Here is a 22,755-nt window from a genome sequence, read left to right on the forward strand (position 1 = left end):
TTCCAACCCTGAGCATATACAATTCTTGCTGAAGTTATACTTTATTGTATCAATCTTCCAAATTCTCTTTCTCAATGGTTGTCCGGCATTCCCAACAAATATAACTCTGGAGCCACTGTTTTGCAGTCTGACTGAGCCAAGATACGGAAAATTCAGTATGCTCTTTGGAAAACATGTAATCCTGATGCTCAACCTTTAACTCTTCCTGTGCTCCAGGTGACATTCTGGGCAGCGCCATACAGAACTTGCACCAGCTCCTCCGGATGCCTTATGGTTGCGGCGAACAAAACTTGGCCCTTTTTGCTCCCAACATCTACATCTTGAACTACCTGAATAATACCGGGCAGCTGACGGAGGACATCAAGTCCAAGGCTATTGGATACCTAGTGTCTGGTGAGGAGAGAGAAAGTGTTGGAATTCCTATTCTTGTTTTCTGCAGGAAGGAATACAGACATTAATAGATGAATTGTTGTGAGCTCAGTGTTGCGGGGCTCCCAACTTTAATTTGGTCTGCAATAGCAGGAGGTTGGATGGCCATCTGTCAGGGGTGCTTTGATTGTATTTTCCTGCCTGGCAGGGGTTTGGACCGGATGACCCTTTGGGTCTCTTCCAACTCTTTGATTCTGTGACTTTAAAGCTAGTGAGGGATTTGGAACAGATGGGCCTTTTGGGCCTTTCCAGCTCTTTTGAGTACATTTACACTGTAGAATCAATGGAGTTTGACACCACTTTGTCTGGTATGGATCAATGCTATGGAATCCTGGGATTTGTATTTTGATCCAACACCAGCACTCTTTAGCAGAGAAGTCTTAAGACTTTGCAAAAGTCCAACTCCTAGGATTCCATAGCATTGAGCCATGGCAGTTAAGATGAAATCAAACTGCATTAATTCTACAATGTAGATGCTCCTATAATTCTGTCCAAGGAACCGATTCTACAAGGGATGGTTCTTCAATCATCATCAGATTAAACAATTGCAGCTATTGTTTTTACTTGTTGTTAAGTTGGCTTCAATTTAAGGAAACCCTATGAATGCTGGACCTTCAAGAGGCCTGGTCACCAACATCCCTTTTCAGGCCTTGCCAATTCAGAGCCAGGCTTTTCTTGGTTGAGTCTATCCACCTGGAACACGGCCTTCCTCGTTTCCTACTGCCTTTGATCAGGCCAAGCATTATTGCACTTCCCAAAGAGTTGTGTGTGATAAAATACAAGTGATAAAATACAAGTATGACATTTGTCTAGGCACTTTACTAACGTTCTTGAAATCACACACTTTTGACCTGATTGCCCCCATTTTATCCATTGATGGTGATGTTAATTTTTACTACCTTCCCTATCTGGTCATTACGGTGGTTTTTGTATTTTGTGTTTTTAATTTATCTATTATGCCTGAATGTTATGCTGATATTGTTTTTACTTATGTATATTGTTTAACTGTCATATTTTGTTCTTGCTTTGGGCTTGGCCCCATGTTAGCCGCCCCAAGTCCCTTCGGGGAGATGGTGGCAGGATAGAAAAATAATATTATAAGTTGATAAATTGGTATGGACCAATTTGAATGGAATTGCTGGGTTCATTTGCCTAGTTTAAAAGAATTTGATAGTAATAAGGTCAAGCATTTAAAAGGTGGGCAGTGCTGTTCCTGAATACTTTGGGAGGAGCAGATTCTGTCTTTTTTTTTGCCCAGAAAAAGGGTCGTGCAGAGAACATGCAAACAGCCCTGAAGATCAATGTGAGGTCCCCATTGTAGTTCCTTAGAGGAGAAAAATGAAATACTAAATACGCATTTCAATAATAATAATAATAATAATAATAATAATAATAATAATAATAAAAATAAATCACACAGTCCTAGACACTTGGGAAGTGTTCGACTTCTGATTTTATGATATGAAATCCAGCATATCTATCTTGTTTGCTGTGTCATAATAAAATAATAATAATAATAATGGCGTGTTGTCGAAGGTTTTCATGGCCGGGATCACAGGGTTGTTGTATGTTTTACGGGCAGTATGGCTATGTTCCAGAAGTATTCTCTCCTGACGTTTCGCCCATATCTCTGGCAGGCATACCACACAACCTCTGAGGATGCCTGCCATAGATGTGGCAAAACTTCAGGAGAGAATACTTCTGGAACATGGCCATACAGCCCGGAAAACATACAACAACCCAATAATAATGGCTTCTCTTTTCAAAATACCAGCCATATAAATGCTCTCGAGCCCACAGATACCATCAATCTTGGAAGCTAAGCAAGGTCAGGCCTGGTTAATGCTTGGATGAGGGGCCACCAAGGAATACAAGATGCTATATAGGTTATATACGAAGTAGGGCAATGGCAAACCACCTCTGAGTATTACCTGTCTAAGAAAACCCCATGGAATTCACTGGAGGCTGAGACAGAAATTACAGCTAGAAGCCAATATTCATGGATGATATGTTTCCAGCTGGACCATAATTAGATCTATATAGTATCTAAACCTATCATTCCTTTCTAGAACACACAGTCATATTTCTTGAAGTCTAAGTAACATCTAAATGCTTCCTGCTCCTCGGCAGGGAGTTGGACTGGATGGCCCATGAGGTCTCTTCCAACTCTATGATTCTAAATGTATTTCACCCTTCATTTCAGGCTACCAGCGGCAGCTGAACTACAAGCACTCTGATGGCTCCTACAGCACCTTCGGAGAGCACCGTGGAGAGCCAGGAAACGCCTGGTGAGAATTGCAGAGCAAACTTCGTATCTCAAAGAGCCACGCCACTTTGTGTTGAGAAATTACAGAGGAGTCTGCAGGATAACAATCTCCATTTTTAAAATTACAAAACCCTCCTTTTCATGGAGGGCCACTTCAACCTTATAGTTGCCTTCAAAGGGCCATTGAATCCATGGATGGAGAATCCCTGGATCCAGAGGGACAACTATAATTTTTTTATATAGTGATCTGTGCATAATTTTAAGTATACGGGCAATATTTGGAGAAATCTCAGGAGGTAACTGTTAGGAGTGTTGGGAGGAAAAACTACCCCAAAACAGCAGAGCATCCAAAATATGCAAAAACACAGGACACTTATAGTTGAGCATTCAGTTCACAGCAAGCAGAGCTTGAAGTGTCATGTGGCTGTAAAGAATGTAGAGCTTAGGAGGCACACATGCAGAGTTCTGTCTTTAAAATCACAAAAGGTTTATTTACAAAATTAATAACTACATTTCTTAATAGTAAAGAACTAGGTCTGAAGTACACTAACTAACCCCATCTCTTCTAGGATTCAAAAGAGAGGGAAAAGTCACCAAGCATTACATCTCTCCCGACACACGAGCAGAGAGAGATCTCAGTACACACAGCACACACCAAGATGCAAAAGTAGAAGTCAAAGACAAAAGGCATGCACCTGCAAAGTATGCATTCTACATAACTAATCTGAATGAGAGCAGAAACAGAGAGGAGAGAAGAAATAGATACATTTCAACTGTCATTCAGGAGACAGGAGAAAGGGATTTCCCTCAGTCTATTCTAATCTAATTACTCCTCATTGAGAACTGCAGACTTAGGTAGTTTGGGGTTGAACTTCAACAATCCCCTTCTTCAACCATAACTGCACAAGTCTGTATTTATTTATTTGTTTATTTACTTCACTTCTATCCCACTCTTCTCACCCCGCAGGGGACTCAGAGCGGCGTACAACATATATTTAGACAAAAATGCAATGCCACATTATACAATGCAAATAAAACATAACAAAAAAATCAATAGAAACAAATAAAATATAAATAAAATTTAAAACCATTAACATTAAGATATTAAAACATAAAAATATAAAAACAGCATCTGGGTACACCTTCCCCCTCCCCCTTCATGGTCTTAATGTCTTCTTTGACTCTCTTGGATGCACTGGGCCCTTGCCAGCATCCTCCTTTTATGCCCCAGCCTCAGGAGGCAGCAGGTGTTTCTGCTGGGCCTTTCTTCAGCCAGGCAGTCAGGGCCAGAGTCTGCAAGGAGCCAGTCACCAGGAGCTGAGGTCAAAGGCAGCCTGCAGCAATCAAACACTGCCCTTTCCTCCAAGCTCCTCGTTGTTGATGTTCCATGGCTGTCTAAGATGGTGCTGTAGGGTTCATCATCTTCAAATCTTCATCCACTTTTATAGAATCATAGAATAGTAGAGTTGGAAGAGACCCCATGGGCCATCCAGTCCAACCCCCTGCCAAGAAGCAGGAAATCGCATTCAAAGCACCCCGACAGATGGCCATCCAGCCTCTGCTTAAAAGCCTCCAAAGAAGGAGCCTCCACCACACTCTGGGACAGAGAGTTCCACTGCTGAACAGCTCTCACAGTGAGGAAGTTCTTCCTGATGTTCAGGTGGAATCTCCTTTCCTGTAGTCTGAAGCCATACCTGCAATTGTGAAATTGTTTTTTCAAAAATGTAGAAGTCTGGAAGGGCAAGAGTACAAGCAAGGGCATAAGGGAAGCAGGATTGTGGAACCACAGATTAAGGAATCAGTACAGTTGCATGGCTGGAAAGTTGTGCAATAGTGAGGATGCTGTTGTCAGTGAAAAGTTATTCCACCTAAACACTAGGAAAAACTTCCTGATAGCAAGAGCTCTGTATGCCGTCTACTCTTGTTGGAAGTGAAATGTAACAATGTCTTTTTGTCTCCTGGGGCCATCTTACAGGCTAACAGCATTTACACTCAAATCCATGGCTCAGGCCAAGCACCACATCTTTGTGGATCAAAATCACATTAGTGATGCTCAGGCCTGGCTGGCTGTCCGACAGAAGGAAAACGGCTGCTTCCGGAGCAGTGGGACCCTCCTGAACAATGCCCTAATGGTAAGCAGAAGAGAGTGGGATTGTTATCAGAACTGGGGGCCTATCTGGCCCCAAAGCCCAGACACACACTCTGTCGCACCTCAGAGTAGTTCACCTTGCTATAGATATCCAGTCAGACACAGAAGAAAGTCTTTTGAAGTTTTTATTAAGCAAAGCAGTATATAAATCAAGCAGGCAATCAAAAGGGTTTTCAAAGTTGCAATGAAAGAGTCAATAAGAATCCAATTGTATCATAAGGCATGAAAAGGTCCATTAATCCATAAAACAAGGTCCATTAGTCCATAAAACACAGCCAGAGTAATAATCCATAAAGCAAGGCAGTAGTCAATAGATTCCAAGTACAAGGCCCAAAAGTACAAAAATCCAAGAACACAGGAGACGAGAACATCCACATAGAGGAAGCGAGGATTTGCTTTGACAAAGAAGCAATCTGCAAAGTACACTTTTAAAAGCAACCTAGAAAGAGCTGGCCTCTTTTTTGCGCGCCGGTCTCTCACTCCTTCGGACCTGAGAACCCCTCCAAGATAGACGGTCCTCCCTAGATAAATCATTACTTATGCCATCGTTATCTTGCACCTGAGACGGGACTGAACTCTCTCTCTCTTCCTCATTATTTCCCATGGGAATGTCAGCCTGTCCGTTATCTATAGTTTCTGGGGTCAACAGTTCATGCTGCTCAAACTGAAACTGCAAGTCTCCAGCCTCTGAGTCAGCCTGCATCTCTAAATCAACTTCTGACTCTGCCGGCTCTTGGATCTGAAAACCAAAATCCCCTTCTTCTTCATCCTGAACCTGGCTAGCCTGTGGCTGAGTCACAACACTCTCAATCCACCACTGGTGACTTCCCGGCTGGAGACCAGCCTTGGCTTCAACACTTAGGCTGGATCTACACTGCCCTATATGCCAGGATCTGATCCCAGATTATCTGCTTTGAACTGGATTATATGGATCTACAATGCCAGATAATCTGGGATCAGATCCTGAGTTATAGGGCAATGTAGATCCTGCATGAGGCACATTTACACCAGAGTAACCTGCTGGTGTAGACATGGTCTGCGTTGGCACCAAATTGGTGCATATTTCACAATTAAAAAGAAGTAATGCTTCCAAATTCTAAATCTTAATATTCTCATGTGAAATTTATACAGTTGGTCCTCCACATTTAAGGGTTTAACTTTTCCAGGTTTGACTATTGGTGAATTTGATGAATAGGAGATCTCTAGGTCCTCTTGTGTGATTCTGAGTTCTTTTTAGGAATCTCTAGGTCCTCCAGCACAATTCTGTGGTCAATATTTGGCGATGTTGACCCTAATGTTGCACTGAAAGATCTCATTATTCCTAGAGGTGTTCTCGCAGGCAAAAACAAATAGCTTCTTTTAATTTGCAGTTTTCCCACTTTCTAAGGGCCTTGTTATTCTACTCCCAGTGGATTGGGAGGGCTGACTGTGGAATGTTCGTTGAATGAGTTCTTGGGAGAGGGTCTTCATGTACTTTATGGCTTTAATGGTTCCTTCTTTCTTCCAGGGTGGGGTTGATGATGAGATTAGCCTCTCGGCTTACACCGCCATTGCTTTGCTGGAGATGCCACTGCCTGTCACTGTAAGTACCTATCTTCTCCTTCCCATAACCCATCTGGAGGTCTTGCCAATCCTGCAAAATGGCGTGGGACGAATCTCTCTTTTCTTCTCTCCCCTCCTCAGCACTCTGTGGTGCGTAATGCTTTGTTCTGCTTGGAGACGGCAGCCGAGTCAAAAGACATCAACGTTTACACCCGTGCCTTGATGGCTTATGCTTTTGCTCTGGCTGGGAAAGAGGAGAAGCGAGATGAGATGTTGCACCTCCTCCGTGCGGTGGCTGTGGAAGAAGGTGAGAACGGAGCCCTGGATAAATAGGGAAGGACCTCGACTGGCCAGGGTCACTGTCGGGAGGTGGGCAAAGAGGGCTTTCCATGGGCTCAGAGATGGGCTATGAACTGGAACTTGGGGACTGATCTGAGTGTACTTACAGAAACACAGAACAAAAAGAGAATCATGGAATTGGAAAAAAAAATCCATGGTCCATACAGTCTTCTGCTATGCAGGAATATACAAACCAAGCATTCTCAACAGTAGCCATCCAATCTCTATTTAAAAACTTCCCAAATAAGGAGACTCCATCATATTCCCAGGCAGCTGATTCCACTGTTCAAAAGCTCTTACCAACTGGACATTTTTCATAATGTTTCAGTGGAATCTCTTTTCCTGCAATTTGAATCCATTGCTCCATATTCTAGACTCCAGAGTAGCAGAAAACAAGCTTGCCCCCACCTCAAAGTGATATCTGTTCAAATATTAAAGCATGGCTCTCATGTCCCATCTTAACCTTCTCTTCTCCAGGCTAATCCTATCTAGCCTTCTCAGCCATGGCTTTAAGACCTTTAATCATTTTGGTCACTCTCCTTTATACATGGTCCAGCTTGTTTTCAGTGATCTCCCATGAAAAAGAAAGCCAGCCAGGGTTTGAATATCTGCTTAGCCATGGAAACTCATGAGATGACCTTGGACGAGTCACACTTCCTTGGTATCCAAAAAGGGCAAAACCAAACCTCCTCTGAAAAAATCTTGCCCAGAAAATGCCATGATAGAGTCGGAACTGACTTGAAGGCACACAACAGCTATATAGAATCATAGAATCATAGAGTTGGAAGAGATCTCATGGGCCATTCAGTAAAACCCCCTGCCAAGAAGCAGGAAAATTGTGCATATATATATATATATATATATATATATATATATAGAGAGAGAGAGAGAGAGAGAGAGAGAGAGAGAGAGAGAGACGCATATATAAATACACATACACAAATATACAGTAGTCCCTTGGTATTCACTGGGTTTTGGTTCCAGGACCCCCGTAGATACCAAGTCCTATAGTATAAATGACATAATACAATGATGTGCCTTATATAAAATGGCAAAATCAAGGTTTCTTTTTGGAATTAATTTTTTTCCAAGTTGTGAATTGTTGAATTCATAGATGTAGTATCTATGGTTATGGACAGTTAACTGTATGCATATATATCCATCTCAGGACTGTATGTCTATATCTAAGTATTACTTAAACTTGTTAAATATATATAGTGAGAAATAGTAAGTGGAATAAATGTTTTTCTAATCCAAACGTCAACCTTTCCGTCTTTCATTTGTCCCATCAGATGGCTCTCTTCACTGGCAACGACCTAAGAAACCGGAGGAGAAGGAGGATCTGCCATCCTATTACCATCGCGCTCCATCTGCAGAAGTGGAGATGACGTCCTATGTGCTCATGGCTTACCTGACCAAACGGCCGGCACCGTCAGAGGATGACTTGAAAACGGCCACCCAGATTGTTCTCTGGCTGATCAAGCAGCAGAACCCAACGGGAGGGTTCTCTTCGACTCAGGTGAGTTTTTCCCTTTTCTGAACTCAGTGCAGGTCAGAGAGGATCCTGCTCAGAAACATTGTCTCCAAATAGCATCACTGCAAAATCCTTGCAACATACAGAAAATATGGGCTCGAGGCACAACTGGTATCATCAACATTATTCTGTGTGGAATTTGATGTGCTTCCAAATATCTTGGTTTGGTGCCAATTGAACAACAATTTCTTTCTTCATGGTTTTCCAATTTAACCAAGATCCTCCACCCCTAATGCCAGCGAATGTGGAAGGCTGACTGTAATTAAAGTACTTCTTTACAAAGAGATTTATTGGTGGCAAATGATGCAGCAAGTAGTATACAACAATGCATCCCAGGGTTTGTGGTGATAAAATCTCGCATCTCATGGTCAATAGTGAAATTTCTGTGAAATTTACAATTAGGGTGAAACTATACTGTAGAATTAATGCAGTTTGATGCTGCTTTAACTGTCATGGTTCAATACTGTAGAGTCATGACTGTTGTGGTTTTACAAAGTCTTTAGTCTTCTCTGCCAAAGAATGCTGATCTTCACTGAACTGTAAATCCCAGGATACCATAGCATTGAGCCATGGAAGTTAAAGTAGTGTCAAATTGCATTAATATGAGCATAGATGCACCCCAATTGTAAATTCCACAAAAGCCCTCAATACAGTTTGGCTTGTTCTTAACTGGAATATTTTTTTTATTTAAAACATGTATCTCACTGAACTACAACTCCCAGGAGGCATTGAACCACTGCAGTTAAAGTGGTGTCAAAATGTAGTAATCCCACAATGTAGATGCATCCTGGGCCCCCCAAAACTAAGGACTTTATTGCATAAGGCTCGCAAAGCAGATTTTCAGCCTTTTTGACCATACTAATCATCATATGATACCATGTCCATCCTGCTGCTGCTTTGAATTTGTGATTAGTATGCTCAAAGAGGCTGAAGTTCTGCCTCTGTGATCGGTAAGGGAATAATGCCCACTCACGCCAAGTGACTATCCACATATTGGAATTACAATGGAAGGAAAGTCAGTAGTGGGAAGGCATCAATACTGAAAGCCATGGATAGGTTTTACCCATGGCTTTCTACATTGATGCCTTCCCATTACTGACTTTCCTCCCATTGCAATCATCAACATAAGATATGGTGAAAGCCTTACCCATAGATAAGCCACAAGCAACTTCTGCGTGATTGGCAATAGGTGGACAAAGATGTCTGGCATTTTAATTAACAGTAGTAGCCAAATTATACTGCTGTAATAAATAAAGGCATTAGCTAACTTGGATTTGTTTGTGTGTGTGTAGAAGAGTTGTGAGTTTGGGTGTGATGGCACTCCTGGGCCTATGGGAAAAACTATAGAGTCTGGCTTTACTCGGGGGCTAGCTGTATACCTTCTGTTAAGATCAAGACCCTTAACATACAAGGTGAAAAGATAACCAAAATGAGCTTACTGGAAACAAGATGAATAAAGGGTTAACTCCACCCGGAACTATTATAAGATAGCTTAAAACAATACATTACAAAAGGAGATTTGCTGGTTGCAGTCATCTCTCTGGAGTCATTGAAAGTCTTCTGCCTCTGATGCAAAGCAATGGTTTACAAGCTGGTGCTTATAAGCTGTCTCAATCTTCTTTCTTGTGAAACTTAAGCTGGTCAAAAGCTTCTGTTGTCTCCGGGACTTGTGGTATATGAATACTGGCTGAATGCAGGTGCTAAGGATGCTTGTTTTGGATTGCTTGGGCCTAGGATTACCAGACAATGCCCGAGACTATAGTCTCTGTAGTTCTGCTGCAGAAAAACGAGGAGAGCTCTGTACAGGCAAACGGAATACACCAACTCAGGCTGGCCCCTAGGGTTTTTTTTATACTCCACCCAAAAACTAATACAAAGGGAAGTATCCACACTATTGGAAAAACCTATAAACAGGGGGAACTAAAGCAAAGGAGAGGAAAAGGCAGAACCAAGACTTCACATTGGGTGTTTGAAACAAATCTCTGAAGATGCTTCAGACTCTATACCAATGTGCCTTGCCTTGTGTTTTGTTTCAGGATACTGTGGTGGCCCTGCAGGCCTTCTCCCTCTTTGGTGCTTTGACCTTCGTTAAGAACAACAAAGGTGTGCAAGTGACCGTGAACGCTGGTGAGAATGCCCTGAAGCAGTTCCAGGTGGAGACAGACAACCGCCTTCTGCTTCAGTGCCAAGCGATGCCCAATGTGCCAGGAGACTATAGCATTGAAGTAGCAGGGGAAGGCTGCGTCTTTGCTCAGGTGAGTTTCCAGAAGTAAAGGAAACAGTCCTGGTGCCAGATGGCATAGTGGTGTGTGTGTGTGTGTGGCACAGCTGGATAATTTTAGATCAAGAGTGGCAGGACACACAGGATGCATGTGGAAACATTGCCACTGAAAATTGTGCCCTTTCTTTTCCAGACCACCTTGAAGTACAACGTGCAGCCACACCAGAAGGATGTGCCTTTTGATCTGGATGTCCACACAGTCCCCGAGACCTGCACCGGACCCAAGGCCAACAAAGTCTTCAACCTTGCGATAAATGTCAGGTAAAAGGAACCCCACTCCAAGCCTTGATAGAAAGCAAGGCTCTTACAAGGACACAGGTCTTAGGAAGGAGGAGAAAGCATAACTGGAGGGGCAGCACAGGCTTTCACACAAAGAAATATAAATGGGGAGAGGTCCATTCTGGGAAGACTTGCCTTCAAATCCCTGCCCAGTGAGTGAACATGACCAGAAGAGCTTTAGACCAAGGATGGGGGAAATGTGATGCTCCAGCTGCCCTTGTTTTGGGAGAGGTACAGTTTGCCCTCCACATTTGTCATTTTGACATGTATGGATTTGATTAAAATGTGTGACTCCATGGCCAATTTCCTCTAGTCCTGCTGGAGATTTTTAGCTGGAGGACCTAGAGAGTTCTAGAGAAAACACTCCCGTAGGATCTTCAGTGCAGTTCTATGGTCAGCTTCCAATGGAAGTCAACCAGGCATGAGAAAACTTCGACCCTCCAGGTGTTTTGGACTTCACCTCCCAGAAATTCCAGCCATCTTACCAGCTGAATTTTGGGAATTGAAGTCCAAAACATCTGGAGGACCAAAGTTTGCCCACGCTCTGACCCTAGCAAATGCTGAAAGCTGACTAAAAATAACCAAAAGGTTGTTTTCCAAACTCTGGCGATTACTTGGCCAACTTGAAGGTGGATCTCTCATGTGTTATTTCTTGGGGTCATGAACTAGATTGGTGATAACAGGGTTAAGGATGAAGACAACCTCTCCTCCTGGTTTGTAAAACCATCCAATTTCTCTCTCTTCTCTCAGCTACACTGGCAAGCGACCGGTTTCTAACATGGCCATCGTTGATGTCAAGATGCTTTCAGGATACATCCCATCGAAACCATCTGTGAGAAAGGTAATTTTTTTACGATTTTTGAAAAGACATGATCTTGTTAGATATCATAAACTTTTGGAAAACTGATGCCATAACCTTTTGGGAAATGGAAATCTCCACAAACCTTTGAAAAATGGCATTCACCACAATTTTGTGAAAATCAGGAATCTCCATGAGAAGAGTCAACGTTTTCCATAGTGGTAAATATCCACGAGTATTCATGCACGGCAATTAGGTTTCTCAGCAGTTAAACTGATATAACTAGATATCTCTTTGAACTGTTAGGGACAAAGATATGCCAATGGGTTAAACCCTTGTGCTGGCTGAAGTGCTGACCTGAAGATCTGAAGGTTGGCAGTTTGAATCCGCGAGATGGGGTGAGCTCCTGTCTTTTAGTCCCAGCTTCCCATGCGGGGACATGAAAGAAGCCTCCCATCGGATGGTAACACATCTGGGCATCCCCTGGGCAACATCTCTGTAGACGGCTTATTCTCTCACACCAGAAGCGACTTACTCACTACTGGCACGATAAAAAAATAAAAATTAATTATTTTTTAAAATGTATCTATAACAAAGTTTCAGAATTATTCTTTTCAGTTGCCCTAAAACATCTACTCTCCCTTAAAACATCTTGGTTTAAATCATGTTCTCAAGAGATAAAATAAGTAGACTTCTTAAAAGTAATATAGCTGGTTTACTCACAAATTTCATGTATTTAGCATACAAGTACATTGCATATCAGTCCAGTTACAGATAGGATTTGAAGTCATTTCTCTATGCAGATAACACAGGGCATCTTTAAATAGTGTATAGTCTAAAGCAGTGGTTCTCAACCTGTGGGTCCCCAGATGTTTTGGCCTTCAACTCCCAGAAATCCTATCAGCTGGTTAACTGGCTGGGATTTCTGGGAGCTGTAGGACAAAACACTTGGGGATCCACAGATTGAGAACCACTAGTCCAAAGCATCTCTCTGTTTGAGAGTCTAATAGAGTCTCTGTCTAGTCTGAAAGTCCAATGGAGTCTGTCTCTTCTGAAGCCCGCCTCTAGTACTGGTGTCTGAAAGCATACATTTGTTTCTGCTGAAGTCTCTAAGCATACTGTTTCCAAAATGGAGTCTGAGTCCTGAACAGTCCCAGTTCTGATCACATTGTCTGCAGCTTCTCCCACAACATAGAGTTAAGGAAAACTGCATTCCAACACACACATATGAAATACAGTAAGCAATCTGAATTATACACAAACAAATAACTAATGAAGAAGATTGCTATTTCCAACAGTTTTTAGGATTAATTGCTGGACATATGAGTACAGTAGAGTCTTACTTATCCAACATTCACTTATCCAACGTTCTGGATTATCCAACGCATTTTTGTGGTCAATGTTTTCAATATATCATGATTTTTGGTGCGAAATTCGTAAATATAGTAATTACTATGTAGCATTACTGCATATTGAACTACTTTTTCTGCCAAATTTGTTGTATAACATGATGTTTTGGTGCTTAATTTGTAAAATCATAACCTAATTTGATGTTTAATAGGCTACTCCTTAATCTCTCCTTATTATCCAACATATTCGCTTATCCAACATTCTGCCAGCCCGTTTATGTTGGATAGTGAGACTCTACTGTATATATAGTAATGCCATTTGGCACCCGTTTAACTATCATGGGCCAGCACTGTGAAATCCTGGGATTTGTGGTTTGCTGAGGCCTTCGCACTCTTTGGCAGAGAAGGCTAAAGACCTTGTAAAATTGCAACTCCAACGATTCCATAGCATTGAGCCATAGCAATTAAAGTGGTGCCAAACTGCATTAATTCTACACTGTAGATGCACCCTTAACTGCCAGAAAAAGTATTAACTGTATTTTGAGATGAGCTCTTTTGCTTTTGGCAGAGCCTAACGTTGGAATAACTCCCTACCTGTACCCTGAGAACCTCTGTGAAATGAAGTTTTCTTCTGATTCTGAAAGATACTCTAAATTGACCAGAATCAATATTTTTTATATTGTTACACTCTTCAGTCCATGGCTTTGAATTATGTCTTGATCCCCTCGCTCTGGGAGGGTAACCAGTGTCCATTTTGCTTTCTTTCCAGCTGGAAAATCATAACCTGGTTCAGCGAACAGAAATCAGCAGCAGCCACGTCCTGATTTATTTAGAGAAGGTAAGGAAAGAGGTCCAGAGTAGAAGGCTGGGGAAAGAAAAAGTATTATTTCTTTTGGGAGAACCAGTAAACTCAAAAAGGGGATATAAGTCTCAAAAATTGGATGTTTCCAAAGCTTAGGAAATATATATCATTTGACATTGAAGGTGCCACCTGAATCTTACGGTTTTATCTGGAAGATTATGTCTGTTTATCCAAGCACAATGAAATGCCTACAGTCAGTCCGCTCCACTTGCACTGCAGGTCTGCAGTTTGAATGTGAGGAGAGTGGGTGAGCTGCCTCTGTTAGCTCTAGCGCCCCAAGTGGGAACATGAGAGAAGCCTCCCACAAGGATGTTAAAACATCAAAACATCTGGGCGTCCCCTGGGCAACGTCCTTGCAGACTGCCAATTCTCTCACATCAGAAAGCAACCCTACTCAGAGAAGGGGATGGTTCCCTTTTTGATAACGGTTAACAAAGAGTACTTACACTGACGCTTGGATAAGTTTAACCAAGGTTTTTGGGTTGATTTTTTGACAAAAATTTCTAGACCTGAACACAAGTATATAAAGTAGATCTTTAATGGGCATCATTTGCTCCTCTGCAGGTGACCAATGTAACCCAGAGCTACACCTTCACAATAGAGCAGGATATGCCTGTCCAAGGCCTGAAGCCAGCCTTGGTGAAAATCTACGACTACTACGAAATAGGTGAGAACAGGGTTTGGCACAGCAGGACAGCTTGGGAGCTGTGGCCGTTGTTTCCAAGATGGTGGTTATTCTAGCCATGTTGACCACGTGGGTCAGATCTCAGGGCTTTAGTGGCCTTTGAAGTCCTTCAGCCCTTCCACTATAAATGGCAGAATCTGAGGATAGTTTTCCCCCCCAAATGATGCAAGAATCCCCATGTACAAAAAACATGCAGAAATACCCCAAGCACTGCAGATCCCTGTGGATTCAGAAGGACTTGGGTGTGGAGTTGTTCAGAGACATCAAATCCAGGACACATTTGACCATGATAATATTAAGGTGTGGTCAAGATGGTAGAAGTTGGGATTATGAGGAATAAGACACAAGTGAGGAGGTACTACAGCAATTTCCTTTTCTCTTCACCTTCTGAGAAGGGAAAAATTATAAATCCTCCCCCCAGCTAACTTGAGTGTAAACTACTATTGAGTACAAGGTACTGTTGAGTCCACACTCCCTCTTGCTATGTTGTATTGAAACTTCCAGCTGCTGGGTTGAATGCAAACTACTGCTGCACTGTGAACTTTCCAGCAACTGGAGTAAGCTGAGGACAGAGGGTAATCAACAGTCCTGGAGGTTCTCATTCAATAACATCTGAGGACCCAAAATGAGTAAAAACTAAAGAGCACTGACCACTATGAATATATATATATATATATATACACACACACACACACACACACACACACACACACACACACACACACACACACTAGCTGTGCCCGGCCACGCGTTGCTGTGGCAAAGTGGTGGTGGTATTGGTTAAAAATTGTTGTGTAATTTTTATTTGACGTTATTTGTATTTTTTAATTAATTTTATTGTAAGTTATCTTTTTATTTATTATATTTTATTATTTTCTTGTATAATTTTTAGTTATTTTTTGTTATTATGGTATTTTATTGTATTAATTTTTTAGTGTTTTTAATTATTTTTAGTGTTTTTATTATTTTTTATTGGGTTGCTAGGAGACCAAGTTGGAGGAGCTTAGCCTTCTAACTGGCAGCAATTGGATAAAAGCAATTATTCCTTTCTCTCTAATTAGGACTTGATTTTTCTTTTCTTTTTGTTGTATCAACCTAGAGGCCTGGATGATGGGTTGTGTCATCAAATTTCGACGTTGGGGGGCCTGTAGTTTTGTTGTTTTGTGGGTCGCCGTGATGCCATCACTCTTTTATATATATATATATATATATATATATACAGAGAGAGAGAGAGAGAGAGAGAGAGAGGGAGAGGGAGGGAGAGAGAGAGCACCTAATGGATTCAATGATCATAAGGCTGATGTGGCCATTGATGAAAATGAGTTTTGTCACCCCTCATGTAGAAAAACACCAATCATCTGTCCTTCTTATTTTCTCTCCTTCCAGATGAATTTGCCCTGGCAGAGTACAACGCTCCCTGCAATGCAGGTAAAGTATGAGAGTGACTTTCTTTTTTACTTCCATCCCCTGACTCCTTTCTCCAGGTCCTGATTTCCCCCAATTAGTTCCCTTCCTTTGGAGTTGGTGACAAAGTCCAGCAATAAGGCAGTTTTTAAATCAGAACTGTATTGGAAATTGCATTATCTATTTCAAAACATTCTTTTTGAGATGACCTGGAACAAAAGGAATTTGTTGTTGAAGGGCCGGAATCACTGGGTTGCTATGAGTTTTCCAGGCTGTATGGCTATGTTCCAGAAGCATTCTCTCCTGACATTTCAATACCTCACAACCTCTGAGGATGCCTGCTATAGATGCAGGCCAAACATCTGGAACATGGCCATACAACCCGGAAAACCCACAAAAGGAATTGTTTGAAAACCATTATGGATATCATGGGGGAAATAAACCTAATTTGACTTTCATGTGTAAGAAATGCCATTTGCAGAAGTTACTCCTAACCCGAACTTATCTTGGCCAATACCATATTTCACCACATATTAGTCCCTTTTATTTCATACCCCCCCCTCCGTTTTGGGGGGGGGGGTGCAACGATTATGAGGTGACGACTATTACGCAGTGGAAAAATAATTTGAGTGGCTTTCTGCCACATAATAGTACCTTTGAAAGCTCAGCTACATGGGCAGGCAAAGCCTCATTTGGGTGGGAAACCATCCATGATGTCCACATAGAAATGGAAGACAAGCTGATTTGAAAGCACTGAGAGCCACTGCTGGTTAGCACTTGATTAACAGTCAGAGCAGCCTTCTATATTCCTGTTTGCTTGATTTATCACTAACTTCATGCTCTTTTTTAAATTACAGATGATACAAAACATGGAAAAGCATAAAAGACAAAAAGCACATCCAGCTCACCATTCCCTCTCTTTTTAGACTCTTCTGTTCCTTCCACCAGACAACACTGAATCATAGCCCAAAAAGAAATAAAAGAAACTTTTTTAATAGGCCGACTCAATAAAATCTGGTCCACTTTAATTGTTTTCAAACCCACATGTTTGCCTTGTTTATTCCACAGTTCTGTAAGTCCTGAAGCATATGCCTCAAATTGTTTATGTCATGCCCAGAATAACAAGTGCAAAAAGTTTGGAAAAATAAAAGAAACAAACCAATAAATAACGTGTGTGGGTTTTTTTCAAGTCAAGATACACTCTGAAGCCACCATTTCTTATTTTTCTCAGTTTGAGATAAAAAAGAGATCCTCATTAGCTGTTCTGTCTTGTTGCTCAGTGAAATAAATGGAATATTTTCTATTTTGGGTTACTGTGAGGGCTGGGCTTTAGCACAGCTGGTAAATCACCAGCAGTAATAAGATCTACCAATCGAAAGGTGGTCTGTTCGAAGCCTGGTCAGGATGAGCACTCGACAGTCAAACCCAGCTCACTGTTTATCTAAGCAGTTCGAAAACAGCTTATACGCTGTAAGTAGAGAAATTAGGTACCGCTAATTAGTGGGAGAGATATTTTACGACACCATAAAGAACAAGACCACAAATGCAATGACCAAAAGGAAGGTGGAAGGAGGAAGTCCTGGTGGCTCTGTCAAGATCAGTGTTAGGGGTCAGGGCAAGTGTTGGTGGGATTCTTTAAAACCATCAATCAATTATCTCCGGACCAGCACCCTGATGAATTGGTGAACTTTTGTCCTCACCAATTCCTCCAATGTCAGACTCAAAAACATCTGCAGTCTGAAGTTCAAACACTTATTTAATATTTATAAAGCATATTTATATTGGAGCAAAGTCCATCACTAGAAGCTGGCATTTTTCGGCACAGCTCACACAGCTCAACAGAGATAAGAAAACACATTCCTTAGTCCGAAGGAAGTCCCGACCTCCAAGGCCAAAAATCATATCTTATAGGTCACAGCAGGCTGTCAGTCAAACTGGCCTGTTATTAACTATTTTATTGCTAAAACACCCACTTACAAAACAACAAAAACGCTTGATTTACATTTCATATATATATATATATATATATATATATATATATATATATAGAGAGAGAGAGAGAGAGAGAGAGAGAGAGAGAGAGAGAGAGAGAGAGAGAGAACCAAAATCCAACAGGCTCTTCCTCATAGAGCAACAGCACCCTCCGTGACTGAATCCGAACTCAACCTCCAAGGCATCGAAACTAGACTTTGAGACAAAATACCTTCTTTCTGTCTGTTCTGGTCTGTCCTGTCTGTCCAAACAACATTGAATATTTGGACAGGGGGTTGCGGGCGAAATCTCAGGGAAAAAAATGCTTCTGGACCATGGCCATACAGCCCAAAAAAATCACAGCAACCCAGTGATTCCGGCCATGAAAGCCTTCAACAATACATTTTCTATTTTACATGAAGTATCTCAAGTGTCTCTCTAACAACACTGCAAGGGGCTGGGAAGCCTTATTCCAGGGCTAACTTTAAACCTAAAGGAACATATTCCTAGAAAGGTATTAATAATATAACTGTAATAGTATTAATAATCACTCCTGAATGTTCCTGTAACTAATCTGGCTGCCATGTTCTGAACCAGCTGGAACTTGGTGCAAAGGTAGCCCAATGTAAAGCACATTGCAGAAGTCAAACCTTGAGGTTACCAGTGTGTGCACTACCATCTTCAGGTGCTCCAAATCTAAGAAGGGTGCAGCTGATGGATCAGCCGAAGCTTATAGGAAGCACTCCTGACCATCACATCTCCCTGGGCTGACATTTAGAGGGATGGATCCAGGACCGCTCCCAAGCTGCGGACACAGGCTTTCAGGGGGACTGTCACCATTCCAGAACTGGTTGATAAACCTCCACCCCCATATTAGGACCCTTGATGGCATGCACCTCTGTTTTATCTGGATTCGGTTTCGGTTTGTTTTTCCTCATTCAGGCCATTACCTCCTCCAGGCGTATATTCAGAGGAGACACCCTATGCTTAGTTGAGGCTGTTCTGGAAGGCAAGGAGAAATATATTTGGCTGTCATCAGCATACTGATGACACCCCATCCCATGTCCCCAGATGATATTTTCAGCGGTTTCATATAAATATTAAAAAGCATTGGGGATAGAATTGCATTTTGGGATGCCGTAAAACAGCTCCCTTTTTGAGGAGCAGCTATCCCCAAGCAGCACCATCTGGAACCTTCCTTAGTGGTACGGCCGGAAATACTGCGGCACAGTTTCTCCGATTCCCATCCCCTCCAGGTGTTCCAGAAGGAGACAATGGTTGGTGGTACTAAAAGTTGCTGAGAGGTTTAGAAGCATCAAAAGGGACATACACCCCATGTGCCCCCTCCTGACTATAATTCATCAGGGGGAAGAGAGAGGTGAAAGTGTGGGTGGACACAAGTGTGGGTGGACACAAAAAAAACTGCACCAGCCTCTCTATGATTGTCCAGTCTCATATAAAAAAAGCCAATGGGATTCTGGCCTGCATCAATAGGGGAATAGCGTCTAGATCCAGGGAAGTTATGCTCCCCCTCTATTCTGCCTTGGTCAGACCACACCTGGAATACTGTGTCCAATTTTGGGCACCACAGTTGAAGGGAGATGTTGACAAGCTGGAAAGCGTCCAGAGGAGGGCGACTAAAATGATTAAGGGTCTGGAGAACAAGCCCTATGAGGAGCGGCTTAAAGAGCTGGGCATGTTTAGCCTGCAGAAGAGAAGGCTGAGAGGAGACATGATAGTCATGTACAAATACGTGAAGGGAAGTCATAGGGAAGAGGGAGCAAGTTTGTTTTCTGCTGCCCTGCAGACTAGGACACGGAACAATGGCTTCAAACTACAGGAAAGGAGATTCCACCTGAACATCAGGAAGAACTTCCTCACTGTGAGAGCTGTTCGACAGTGGAACTCTCTCCCCGGGGCCGTGGTGGAGGCTCCTTCCTTGGAGGCTTTTAAGCAGAGGCTGGATGGCCATCTGTCGGGGGTGCTTTGAATGCGATTTCCTGCTTCTTAGCAGGGGGTTGGACTAGATGGCCCATGTGGTCTCTTCCAACTCTACTATTCTATGATTCTATGATTCTAACTCATGCTGTCTTGACCACACTCCAAAGTCACTTAGCCACATATGTCCCAGTTTTCCTTTGTGAGACGTTGGCCAAGGCATAAAACACTCTGCCAGAATCTTGCTGTCCTACTGGTACAGATCGCTGCACAAACTATTCTGATCTTGCATAAACACTGTCAATAACCTCTTCCCTAGTTTACAAGCCAGGTGACCTTCTGTGTGCTTTTGGTGACTCTTCTCTGCTGTCCCATTAAAATCCCAGTCTCTCAGTCCCACCTCCCTAGGGGGAAAGCTATTTTTATTGCCTTGTTTGCAGAAAGGCAGTATAAAAGGGACTGGTGAAAGAGGGATCAACCTGAGCTCCTTGTCTCTCTGCCTGCGGACTCTCTTTCCGTGTGGCTGCCCCCTAAGCACCATGGGGCAAAGCTGGTTCCTTGGGGGTCCCAGCATCCTTCTTCTGTTCCTCTTCCTCCTTCCTGGGGACCACGCAACATCTTCTGCAGAACCGTAAGCTGATGACTGGAGGGTCTCACCTCCATCCCTTTCTTTTTCTTGTTTTCTGCAAAATCCAACCCCAGGATGCATCTACACTGTAGGATAAATGCAGCCAGACAACATTTTAGTTGCTTTGCTTTGGGATCATAAAACTCTTCCAAAGAGTGTTGGTGGCTCACCAAACTATAAATCCCAGGATTCCATAGCTTTGATCTATGACATTGACATTTTGTCTCCAGGGATCTCTCTTTCGTCCATTTATCTCATGTCATCCACAGAGCAATTTATTCACCTCCTTTTAAATTTTTCTCTGAATCTGAAATGATTACTATGCTGGTACAGAAAGCAATAAGGAAAAAATAACTTTGGGGTCCCCAATGATTTTAAAGATTTACATGAAATCTCTGGCAGAGTGTTATCAGTAATGTTGATGATACCCAAATATATTTCCCCATGATTTCCAAAACAGCCTCAGCTAAGCATAAAGTGTATCCTCTGAATAAATGCCTGAAGGAGGTAGTTGGCTGGAGGAGTTAAAACAAATTGTAACTGAATCCAGACAAAACAGAGATACTTGCCTTAAAGGATCCTAATCTGGGGTGGAGTTCTGGATTGACTTCCGCTCCCCCTAAAAGTCTGTGTTTTCAGTTTGGGAGTGCTCCTGAATCCATCTCTCCAAATGTCAGCCCAGGTAGATGTGATGGTCTGCTTTAGCTGATATGCCAGCTGTGCCCCTTCCTAAATTTGGAGGACCTTAACATAGTATGAAGGTGGTGACCTCAAGATTGGACTTCACTGGGCTGCCTTTGTATCAAGTTTGGAAATTCCAGTTAGTTCCAAACTCAGCAGCCAGTTTGGTCACAGGAGCATCCAGGAGTGAGAATATTATCCCTATCCTAAAGTCACTCCACTGGTTGCTAATTTGTTTCTGGGCTAAGTACAAAGTGTGGTTTTTGACCTTTAAAGTCCTACATGGTTTGGGTTCAGGTTACCTACAGGATTGCCCTTCTCCCATGCAATCCACCCCTTTGGACACTCAGGTCCTCTGTGGGACGCTTACTCCTACCAGCAAGAACCCAACTGGTGATCTTCCCCAAGAGGACCTTTTCATTGGCCGCCCCAAGACTGTGGAATTACCTTCCATAAAAGCTCCCACAGCTAAAACTTTTGTCATAATTTAAAACACAACTGAGGATCTCTTCCAGCAGGGCTACAAAGTCCATTTTAAGCCATGAATTTTAAATTTACATTTTATGACTATTATGTTTTAATCTTTGCTCCATATATTTTAATATTTTAATTTTATAGAAATGTGTTTAGAGAAATTCTATGAAATGTAGGCCTCCATGGCTTAATGGGATTTGAACCCTAGATTCCAGAGTCATAGTCAAGTCACCAAACCAAGCTGGTTCCCAAATCTAGTCTAAGGTATTTTATACACATACACTATATGACTTCCATATCCATGGGACTGGTATGTGTGGTTTCATTTACCAGAGTCTGACAAAATATGGCCTCTTTGGGCGTTTTCCAAGGCCTCCAAGTGAATCTATGGTATGATTTGGCCAGAAGTCGATCAGTCTGACACAATTTTAATGATTATGTCTTAATGCTATGGGATTGTGGGATTTGTAGTTTGGTGAGACATCAACACTCTTTGCCAGAGAAGACTAAAAACTTAGGCATTGAAAGTGGTGCCACATTGCATTACTTCTACAATGTAGATGCACCCAACATCATATTGTAGAAGAAATCAGCTGTCCGCCACCAAAAGGTAGTGCTGGTCTGTCTCCAGGCACTTATTGCTATTTGACAGCCAGAAGAAAAATAGTAGACTGGGGTTGAAGGCAATAACAGAGGCTTCATATACTTTCAGGCCTGAAAGGATGTCTGATACAGAGTCTCTGATCAAAAGGAATCGGACATAACCTAACAATACAGTGCAATTCATTATATCCCCTTTGGCAACCAATCAAAAGTCTGTTTTGATTGACTCAGAGATGGCCACACCAGGATTTGAGCTTTTGTTGATTGGGAACTACTGTGATGTCAGAGGTGGTGGGAAAAATGAAGTGATGCTAGCTGTTCATTTAAAACTGGGGCCATTTGGAAGATCTTCCCAGGAGAAAAAAGGTGAGACTTGGGAAATTGTCTGAGGTGATGTAAATATTCCAGGATAGAATTCTGTAATAATAATAATAATAATAATAATAATAATAATAATAATAATAATAATAACCCTATACATCACACAGTCCTAGACACTTGGGAAGTGTTCGACTTGTGATTTTGTGATATGAAATCCAGCA

General features: G+C 42.1%; 2 protein-coding genes across 2 annotated transcripts in view; both read left to right on the forward strand.

Moving 5' to 3' along the window:
* Positions 1-17,087, forward strand: part of LOC100564642 (alpha-2-macroglobulin) — a 68,087-nt gene extending 51,000 nt beyond the window's left edge. Inside the window, exons 24-36 of the mRNA XM_008105774.3 lie at positions 217-393; positions 2,633-2,717; positions 4,671-4,827; positions 6,352-6,426; positions 6,528-6,693; positions 8,018-8,244; positions 10,296-10,514; positions 10,674-10,801; positions 11,570-11,660; positions 13,737-13,805; positions 14,394-14,496; positions 15,901-15,942; positions 16,776-17,087. Of these exons, the coding sequence (XP_008103981.2) occupies positions 217-393; positions 2,633-2,717; positions 4,671-4,827; positions 6,352-6,426; positions 6,528-6,693; positions 8,018-8,244; positions 10,296-10,514; positions 10,674-10,801; positions 11,570-11,660; positions 13,737-13,805; positions 14,394-14,496; positions 15,901-15,942; positions 16,776-16,801 (1,565 nt within the window). The 3' untranslated portion in view covers positions 16,802-17,087. The remainder of the gene's footprint in view (positions 1-216; positions 394-2,632; positions 2,718-4,670; positions 4,828-6,351; positions 6,427-6,527; positions 6,694-8,017; positions 8,245-10,295; positions 10,515-10,673; positions 10,802-11,569; positions 11,661-13,736; positions 13,806-14,393; positions 14,497-15,900; positions 15,943-16,775) is intronic.
* A 3,202-nt stretch (positions 17,088-20,289) lies between these two features.
* Positions 20,290-22,755, forward strand: part of LOC100564843 (alpha-2-macroglobulin) — a 76,721-nt gene continuing 74,255 nt past the window's right edge. Inside the window, exon 1 of the mRNA XM_008105773.3 lies at positions 20,290-20,458. Coding sequence (XP_008103980.1) covers positions 20,367-20,458 — 92 coding nt within the window. The 5' untranslated portion in view covers positions 20,290-20,366. The remainder of the gene's footprint in view (positions 20,459-22,755) is intronic.

This window comes from Anolis carolinensis, chromosome 2 (assembly GCF_035594765.1).
Source record: "Anolis carolinensis isolate JA03-04 chromosome 2, rAnoCar3.1.pri, whole genome shotgun sequence".
Classification (NCBI taxonomy): Eukaryota; Metazoa; Chordata; class Lepidosauria; order Squamata; family Dactyloidae; genus Anolis; species Anolis carolinensis.